Raw genomic sequence first — 10,143 nt, 5'->3', positions numbered from 1 at the left:
CACGGCCCGCTGTGGAGGATTTTAAACTCTATTAAACTCCATAATTGCAACAGGCATAACGTTATTTAAATGAGCAGTCCGAAGTCGTAAAGTTACAGGCTTCAGTAGCGCCTTTTTTTATGTGGTGGCACTCGCGGCTCATAACATAATAGCGCTTTTATAGTCCCCCCCATTCCTAATACTACACATACCAGCGCTCCGGTCCGCAGGTCTGGCATCAAACACCTGTTTATTTGGACTCCAGTCGAGTGGGGGGGGGGACCAGCAGCCGCCTCTGTAGCGTCCAGACCTCGTGGCTCCATGCGCGCAGTAAAACCCCGCGCCGCGATTGGTCCGACGCCCGCTGTTTATGTTAATGTGTCAAGTCCCGAAGCCCCGCCCATGCACCTGATAGGCACTATTTACAGCTTTACACATAACCCGCTGCTGCACTGTTTTCTAGAGAAGGAGACGCAGAGATGACACTTCCCTGGACATTTGCGCAATAAGGGATTTAACGCACTCCAAAACAAAAACAAACGGGAAAAAAAGAGTTTATTTTGAGGGAAAAGTTTGTGAAAGTTTTCAAGATGCCTCGTTCATTTTTGGTGAAGAAGCACACCAACTCCGCCAAAAAGCCTAATTATAGTGAACTGGAAAGTCCGGCAGGTAAGTTTAAGAAGGAGTGTTTACTTGTGCCACTTTTTGAGACACTTTTTACGCACCGCTCTAACTTTGGCGCATCTCTCCCTGATTGCAGTCTTCATCACGCCGCACTTCTACAAGGGCCTCCCCCTGCCTGTCATCCCGCAGCCGGAGATCCTGAGCCCGGCCGCGTACAGCCCCATCACCGTATGGACTACCAGCAGCCTGCCGCTCTCCCCCCTCCCCAGCGACCTGTCCCCCATCTCCGGCTACCCGTCCTCGCTGTCGGACACCTCCTCCTCCAAGGACCACAGCGGCTCGGAAAGCCCGCGGAGCGACGAGGACGAGCTGGCCGGCAAACTGACGGGGGACGCGGAGAAATTCCAATGCGGCCTGTGTAGCAAGTCTTACTCCACGTACTCTGGACTTCTGAAGCACAAGCAGCTGCACTGCGACGCCCAGGCGAGGAAATCCTTCAGCTGCAAGTACTGCGAGAAGGAGTACGTGAGCCTGGGAGCGCTCAAAATGCACATCAGGACTCACACGTTACCGTGCGTTTGCAAAATCTGCGGCAAGGCGTTCTCCCGGCCGTGGCTGCTCCAGGGACACATCAGGACGCACACAGGTGAGGGTGAGCGCGGGGCCAAGGGCGCACAAGCGGACACTCCAGGGGCCTTTGGGGGTGGGATTGTTATTGTGCGTTTAGGACGTTTAAAAATAGCAGCTACAGATGCACAATGCTACAGGAGAAGATGCAAATGGAAGTTATGAAGTCGATATTCATACATATATTGTGCGTAAAAGTGCCAAGACTACATTTAAACCCATTTATTTATTTATCTATTCTTTCATCAGCCATGGCACCTTCCCCTTAACTTCTTCTTCAGTGGTTCTGTGTTTCACTAGTGGTACTTCTGGATATTCTCAGGGTCGCTTGCGGTTTTACACTTTAAATTATTTCATTTAAGCTTAGGCAGTGCATCTGAGTGAGGTGTTTTATTGGTTTAAGCGTGTTTTACACCCGGTTTAGACATCATTTAGTCAAATTTAGACCCTCTCCCCCAATCCGATTCAGTGCTGTGTTGATATCAAGCTAACGGTCTTGTACTTGGAGGGTCAAACTTAAACGTAACAACCAGCGTCTCACTGTACTCCTGCACTACAACACGCTCATCTCCCAATCCGTCTGTGTAGCCTAAATGACATTCTCTCTAAAACGGCACTTCCTCTTCTGTTTTTGTGGCCATTATTGAGCAATTTCTTTTAAACCGTTGACATATTGGAACAAAACCGGCCTCAGCACAAAACACTGCTCTGAAATGTCTTGAGTGTAGCAGTTGTCATGTCTCCCGCGCCGCCTTTTTTTGACACATATATCTCACTCAAGTCTTCTCTCCCCCTCTCTCTTTATTTTTTGTTTGACAGGAGAAAAGCCATTCTCGTGCCCGCACTGCAACCGGGCGTTCGCCGACAGATCCAACCTCAGGGCCCATCTCCAGACCCACTCAGATGTGAAAAAATACCAATGCAAGAACTGCTCCAAGACCTTCTCCCGGATGTCTCTTCTGCACAAGCATGAGGAATCTGGATGTTGTGCCGCACACTGAACTCCAAAGAGAAGAGCGTCACCTCCCTCCTCCTCCCCCCTTCAAAAAAAAACAAAACAACGCCTTTTCTTGTCTTATTCATTCATTTTCATTCCCATGGAGAACTGTCAGGGAAATTATACCAAAATAAAAACCAAGCCATTTTCAAAGCTCCTTTTACTCGAGCTTCGTGCCGCTGCCTCCTACCTGTGCTACTCGGTGCACTTTCTGGTCCATGCATGTTTTTCCTCACTCGCGAATGTTTGATACCGCGGCTGTCACGGACACTTCCACTTTTTTTTTTTTCTTTTCACGTGCGCCTTGCGAAAGACAATGTTTAAGAATAGATCAAGACGGAATACAAGAAGCCAGCCAGCGTGTAACTTTTTAGGGGAACAAGTGCAAGCCCTCTATGGACGTCGTCGTATGCGGTGGTGTTATGAACTCTTTTTTTTGCACAACGATTTGTATTAAGAGACGTTTTTTTTTTTGCCAGCAGCACTCACATAGCGATACAAGTGCTCCCTCTCGCTCTCTCTCAAGTGCCTCGGCTCACTTGGCCAAGATATGAATTTTCCAAGCGACTTTTTCTTTTTTTTTCTATTTTTATATCCCCCGAATGTAAGTGTGACTGAGATGATTGTATACCCGCAGTGCCAAGCTGTGATGCTGAATGATTTTTATTTTTTATTGACATTTTCTCATGACACTTTGATGAATAAAGTCTCATGATGTATTTTTTGTACAACTTCTTGAAGTCACTTGTCTGTCTTCTAAGGCTTTGGTTCAGCCATTGTATCTGCACAGTCTGAAGGGGAAGGGAGGGGAGGGGGAGTGTGTGAGGTTGCAGGGAATGGATGTGGATTGAGAGAGTAGTGTATTTTCGCTGTTCTTCTGCCTGTGAGCGGGAGGAAAGCTTTTAGAACCGGCTGAAGAAGTCGTAAACTAGAAGAGGGCGCAGACATTTCGTCAAGTTCTCAAGTGGCTCGAGTTTCATCTCTGAACCCCCACCTCTAGCAAGGTTTTTTTGTCCAATTTGGATTCACCCAGATCTAAAAGCTGTCAAAAAGGCAACAAAGAAACAACAAAAAGTGTCTGTCAAAAAAGTGTTAAAAACGCAACAAAAAAAAGTGACAAAAGTGTCAAAGAAGTGTCAAAGAAGTATCAAAGAAGTGTCAGAACAGTGTCAAAAAAGTATCAAAAAAGTATTAAAAAAGTGTCAAAAACGCAGCAAATAACTGTCAAAAAAGTGTCAAAAAAGTGTCAAAAAAGTGTCAAAGAAGTGTCAGAAAAGTGTCAAAAACGCAACAAAAAACTGTCAAAAAAGTGTCAAAAAAGTGTCAAAGAAGTGTCAGAAAAGTGTCAAAAACGCAGCAAATAACTGTCAAAAAAGTGTCAAAAAAGTGTCAAAAAAGTGTCAAAGAAGTGTCAGAAAAGTGTCAAAAACGTAACAAAAAACTGTCAAAAAAGAGTCAAAAAAGTATCAAAAAAGTATTAAAAAAGTGTCAAAAACGCAGCAAATAACTGTCAAAAAAGTGTCAAAGAAGTGTCAAAAAGTGTAAAAAGACCAAGGGGAAAGGCAATGAAAAAGCGACAATAACAAAAAAAACACGACCAAAAAACCATATGATAACATGACAAAAAAGAGGCAAAAACTAAAAAGTTTTGTAGGTCGAAGCTTTCAAATGAGCCGTTTTACTGGCCTAGAGGCTGTAAGCTCCAGTCGAAAAGCTTTTAGATTTGGGTAAAGCCTAACTGGAGTAAAGAGGTGAAACATTTTGCAGTGTGTTGTGCAGAGTGAAATGAAGCATCTGTGATGTCAGCAGAGAAAGGAAAGAGGGACAGTTCTGTTGCAAAAGGAGAGACATATAGGAATCATTATATCTTCTTCACTGTACGCACTGTCAGCTATATCTTCAGGTTTGGAATAGAAATAGTACATGTCATGTGCTTCGTGTGGCCCAGCGGACCATTCTGCACAATCTCTGCAGCTGACACTAAGTACTGTTGGATAGATGTGTTTATTTACAATAGGAGACCTCACTTAAGTGCAGCGTCGACGTTTTTTCTGCAGGGGTACATCCATTTTTAAAAGACTTTGGACACTGTAATAGACACGAGATAACACTGGCTACGCAGAGTCACTTCTATGGCAGTTCTTCCCAAATCTTTCAAGCAAACCTCATCAATTACACTGGACTTTAGACCAAATCAGGACTAAGTGGTTTACAATGCAGAGTATACTGGACTTGAGTATGTCAAACTTGGGTGTAATCCATGTCGAACTCAGAAAGGCTCAGACCTGCAGTTTAAAATCAATGAATAAAGTCTAGAATTGCAACATTACCAGAAAATGAACACTTCATTGGAAAAATGCCATCTTATCTTAACAAAATGGCTTGAAAAGTGCTTGAGTTAAGACACTTAATGCTGATTTTGAGCAGGTTTGGATTGTCTTGACATAATCTTGCCAATGGAACTGCATTAACCTCTTAACCCTCCACCTAAACTGATCATATTGTCTCCAGTTTGGCCTTTACCCAAATCTAAAAGTCAGAACAGTGGCAAAAATGAGGATAAACATTCAACAAAAGGTTTTTACGTCGCATAAATGAAGATATATGAACTAGTGCAATATACAGGAAGAGCCATTTCAAAATGCTTTAAATCTTCTATATTTTGTGATTCACTGATTGAATAGGCTTCTAACCTGTGGAACTCTATAGTTAGGGCACCCAGGGGAAAGATAAACCTTAAATACCTTTAGACAAACGAACTGAAGGGATTTTGTTTCAAGTTATAAGCCTGTTTTCCCAACCTCATGCCTAACATTCACACATAACATCACCTAAGTGTAGGATAACAGCTCCCGATGACCAAAACCATTTCTTCTCCCACCTGAGCCGACCCCCCACTCGTCACAAATAGAATAACTCGCGTAAAATAAAGACGTCTAATCCACCTTGCTGTGTGTTGATGTAAAAGAAGGGAGAAAAAAAAAGAAAACCAGAAGAGAGTTCATCCGAATCAAGCTTGAACCTGTTCCCTGTGAACCTGTCCGGACATCAAACAGTCTTGAAATATAACACATGCCGGCTATATTGATCCACACGCACTCGCTGCACCCTTTGAGAGGGCGAAGGCTTTCTCTCCTAAAACACTTCAAGGTAAGCAGGGGTTTGTCTGAAAGAGGAAAAGGAAAGGTAATTATAGAGGTAATGGTTTAAATCCATATATTATTAGTTTATCATATACACTTTGGGTGCAGACTGTGTTGGCCTGTCCCGCAGTGGTAAAGATACAGAGTTTGTGTACGCTCTCTGCAAAGGTTTTCGAAAAGTAGTCATCTGGACTGGATTTGATACCAGTACTTTAACGATACTTGGTTTTCGAAGCCGATACCTGAACGATACTTTTCCCGATAGACCTATGCTAAAATATATGTCGTCCAGAACCAGAAAACGGAACAATAATGTGAGGAAGATCTGCGCATTTACAATATCGCATTCATCTCCAATGTCAGGAAATGTGTGGAAAAATGTTGTTTAATTTGAGGGAACATTTGGCAAAATAAGGAAAAACAGTAAAAAAAATAAATTTAAAAAAATGATGCAAAAATAGAGCAAAAAATGGGGGGAAATACAGAAAATACTAGTCATAACAGACGAGCAGAAATGAGGGAGGAAATTGGGAAAAGGAGAAAAATATTGGCAAAAATAAGACAAAAATTGTGTTAAGAAAATGGGAAAAATGGGGTAAAAAGAACATGGGAAAAAAATGTGTGTGTTTTTTTCTATACCTACTTCCAATACTTTCATTTTTTCCATACTAGTAGTACCTAAGCTTTCTGACACCACACTGGTGCGGTACCCAGCCCTACAAATCTTACTAACATTGCTTCAAATACATGTGTGCTCTATCTCGCGATGGAAAAGACACTAATTTATTGCTCGAGTAAGCTCTCAGTTGTCCGTGAGTTTTACATCTGATTCTGCGCCCAAATCTGTATCCACGTGGTTTGGGGTAAATGCTCTATTTAAGAAGACAAACTTATACCAGCAAACATTGATTTAACTCAAGACGTCTTCCATGTATAGAACCACGATCTTAAGTGAGTTCAATTTCATTTCTCTCCAGGTCAGACTATTGGGCAAGACACTTCACCCCCTTTAACCTCTTAACCTCCACCTGAACCGAGCGGATTTTCTCCAGTTGGGTATCATCAAAAGCATCAAAATAGCGACAAAAACGAGACAAAAACATTATAAAAGTGTAACAAAAAAGCATCAAAATGAACTGAAGAAAGTGCGACGAAAAATTGGCCAAAACGAGACAGAAAAGGATCCATTTAGATCCGTTTTGTAGGTCCGGCCTATGGGCTGTAAGCTCCAGTACAGAAGCTTTTGGACAGTTTGCCTGCTGCTTCTTTTCGCTAGCTCTTTTCACAATTCACTTAAGGAGGAGACTGGAAAAATATCAGAAACAGTGCCTTTAAGGTTAAGATTAAGGTGCACTTTATTGTCCCTGTAAAGAAAATGTCTCCTTTGCGTTTCCCCCATCCTTCAAGGCTGATGGAGGAACCTATCAGATCAGGAGCAGTGGGTGACCACAGTGCAGCACCCGGGGGACTCATCTTCAGACTCTGAGCGAGGTTTGGTCAGGAGCACCTATAGCTGGATGATCTAAATGGTAGAAACATGGGGGAGAACTCCACACCGAAAGACCACACAGTCTTGGAAAATCAATGCTGGGACCGTCTCGCGAAACCGTCATTCTGCGTATCTCATTTAAAAATCTCCTCACCTTTGCCCTCAGTGGCTGCCACCGTGCAGTCAGTCACCATTTGAATTGCTTTGACAACTCCCTCTTCCCATTCTGGGCTGCGTGCCACGACGGATTAAACACACTTCCTTAGGCTAGAAGTTTTGTTGTCTCTCAGCATGCGTCGTCAAAACGAGTCGATAGATCAGGTTTTTTTTTTTTCTTTCAAAAGAGCAATGCCTCGAGGGGATACAGTCAAGGCTGAACGATCTTCTAACAAACTGCATGTGTGTGTGTATGTGTCCTCTTCGCCTTGCTGCCCACGAGCGTCTGACCTGAGAGATGCGTAGTGACAAACCGGCGCTCGTTTGCTTTGGTGTTGGGTGCCTGGGCCGCCCGCTGTAGGTAAGGCTCTCTTTGGTGAGTCATGAGCGAGCTATTCCAGGTGTTCAAGCAGATCTGAGGACGAGGGGCAGCCGGCTGCGGGCGCCACGACCTCCCAGAAAAAAGCACCTGTAACCTGCAGCACACACACCGTTACTGACAGGAAGAGAGGAGAGCGCAGAGGAGCCGAGGAGCCTTTGTATTTAAAGTTTAATCATTCAACGCAACAAGCTAACCTAACCTAACAAGTAACATTTTACTGACAGAGCTGGCATTAAAGCTGAATTACGCAACTTTTTATGTGAAGAAAAAAGTTGATATTAGTGCATATTTGACCTTGTAGTGGTCTCTGGGACACTCCATGATCAATTGTTTGCAAGGTTTTCTCTGCTGATGGACCCTCTCACTAGAAAGCCTACAAAACGATTGATCCTGGAGCGTTGTAGAAGCCACCATGATCGAAAGTAAAGGCGCCGTGCTGACCACTCATACAGCCGCTTAGTCACTACAAGGTCAAATATTTTTCCGCATAAAAAAGTTGCATAATGCAGCTTTAAAGGGACAGGCCACCGTTTTTCCATACTGAGATATGTTCTTACCTGAGCTTTGACGAGTTGATGCGTACCTGTCTGGTCTTTGTGCGTGCGCTCAGTCACGCAAAACGGCCAAAGATGTTGTTAGCATTTGGCCTCTCGCGAGCACATTCCTATAGCTCCAAACAGGGGTGAAGTTGGAAGCGACCAAGCTCTTCCACGGACACTCACAGGTACTGTCATCAACTCGTCTAAGCTCAGGTAAGAACATAGCACATGTGGAGGAACCGTTCCCTCAGTCACGCAAAAAGGCCAAAGATGTTGTTAGCATTCGGCCTCTCCCAGTGTATTCCTATAGCTCCAAACGGGGGTGAAGTTAGAAGCGGCCAAGCTCTTCCACGGGCACGCACAAAGACCAGACAGGTACGTATCAACTCGTCTAAGCTCAGGTAAGAACATATCTCAGTATGGAGGAACAGTTGCCTGCTCCTTTAAGGTTTTAATCAAGAATAAAGGTGTGGGGCATAACCTAAACCTCTGCTAAACCCACCTAATCAAAAAAATTTAGTGCACTGACCACCGATCTGTAGCATTTCACCCCATGTACGCTTCAATATGCGGCCCCACATGAACATTTTTCGTGGGTCACAACTGCAATCAGGTTTTCATTTCAGCTTAATTAAAGCTGATGCAACGATAATATTGTGGGGAAATCACAGCATTTCACACTGGGAGTAAAATACAGGCGACAGTGGTCAGATTGTTGGAGGTCCGAATTGTTGTGTCCTCGGGCAAGACCCTTCACCCTCCTTACCTCCAGTACACTGGTGTATGAATGAGAGAGTGAATGGGTGACTTGTTCCTTTCCTGTAAAGCGCTTAGTATAAGTTGAGACCATTTTACTTTATATAATACAAATTAAATGCATATTTGGGTGCTGGTCTGTCATCCTGGGGTGATGGCGGGCCCCGGCGCCAAATCAGTTGAGAACCACTGGTTTCGATCAGTGTAGCATTCAAGATAAGGTTGATACAAACCCTTAATTATAGTCATATTTATTCCTGTGGTCGACTCTCATTGTGAATTCCGATGTGCCCAAAGATAATAGCCCGTTTTATTTAATTTGCCCTTAGTGCCCTCAAACCCCCATAATAACTCCAACTAAACTATTTTCCATTCCCCATCGAGCATTTATATTGTGGAAACAGTCTTTGCACTAAACCAATTAGAGAATGTCTTTTTACTCCGACCATTAACTGCACTATTGTACACTCGCACAATGTTTCTCTTGCTTGAATGATTACTATGGGCCGCTGTTGTGTCAGTGGGAGGGGAAGGTGCGAGGAAAGAGCAATATCTCATCCGTTTAAAAGCGTATGGCCATTAGTGGCGGCGTGAAGACCTCGACTTCCTGTGTTCTGTTCGCAATCCAAGGACAATTCATAGCTTGTAGTGACAGCATTCGAAAGAAGCTTACCTTCAATGTAGCTCCGATGTTTAAGTTTGTGCCAGTATTTGTTTCATCATTAGGTCCAGTAATTAGAGAGATATTAACCGTAAATCTGGTCAAAACATCTGTAAAGGCGAAATGTATCACAGTAAACAGCTGCCATTACAGCCTGAAGATCTACAGGCTCTTCAAAGTGTTATGATTCCATGTGATTGCAAACTATCGCACCCCCTCCCCAGATGAAAATTAATTTCAAGCCTTGAAAAATGAAGTTAAGGCTTAAAGTGATGTCTTGATTTCCCCATAGCTTGCTTGCTTGAATCAACATATCTGCAGCCTGCAGGTCGTTCATCAAGTTCACTGCAAGTAAAAGAAGATTTAAGATGCCGTCTTTACATCCAGCGAATATATTTATGTGCCCTGGCAGACCATTCCTTCCCTTTCTGACTTATATTAATGCAAAGAATTCTTAATATGTTTTACTTTGGCAGATGTGTTATAGCCACACTGCGTGAGTAAAGGAGCCCACGGCAATGTGAAAACACTGGAGGGGGTTCAGCGTCTTTAATGTTAAGTAAGAAAGACTTCGAGCTGAAGAAGTGATGTAAGGCTGAAGGAATTTTCGGGAATAGGGGGGGAAAAAAAACATTTTTTTTAAAATTCACTATTCACAGTGATAGCTGCAAGTGTACGACATTATTATTATTATTATTATTATTGTTATTATAGCTGTAAAAAACAACACAATAAATAAAAGTTAAGTTTATAAGTTCTTTATTTTTATTCATATACAGTACAACAAAAC

General features: G+C 43.2%; 1 protein-coding gene across 1 annotated transcript; it reads left to right on the top strand.

The window, feature by feature from the left end:
- Positions 1–447: 447 nt before the first annotated feature.
- snai2 (snail family zinc finger 2) lies at positions 448–2,789 on the top strand. The gene is made up of 3 exons (XM_079568909.1): positions 448–648; positions 740–1,249; positions 2,050–2,789. Exons 1-3 carry the CDS (start codon positions 570–572, stop codon positions 2,229–2,231), a joined length of 771 nt encoding a protein of 256 aa, XP_079425035.1. The 5' UTR covers positions 448–569; the 3' UTR covers positions 2,232–2,789.
- Positions 2,790–10,143: the final 7,354 nt, after the last annotated feature.

The sequence above is a fragment of the Gobius niger genome, assembly GCF_951799975.1.
Source record: "Gobius niger genome assembly, chromosome: 13".
NCBI lineage: Eukaryota > Metazoa > Chordata > Actinopteri > Gobiiformes > Gobiidae > Gobius > Gobius niger.
The sequence above is the reverse complement of the archived record's forward strand: the minus strand, read 5'-3'. Positions and strand labels throughout refer to the sequence as shown.

Coding starts and splice junctions, on each gene's coding strand:
- snai2 (XM_079568909.1), top strand. CDS start 570: ATGCCTCGTTCATTTTTGGTGAAGAAGCACACCAACTCCGCCAAAAAG. Junction 649..739: donor TGAACTGGAAAGTCCGGCAG/GTAAGTTTAAGA, acceptor CCCTGATTGCAG/TCTTCATCACGCCGCACTTC. Junction 1,250..2,049: donor ACACATCAGGACGCACACAG/GTGAGGGTGAGC, acceptor TTTGTTTGACAG/GAGAAAAGCCATTCTCGTGC.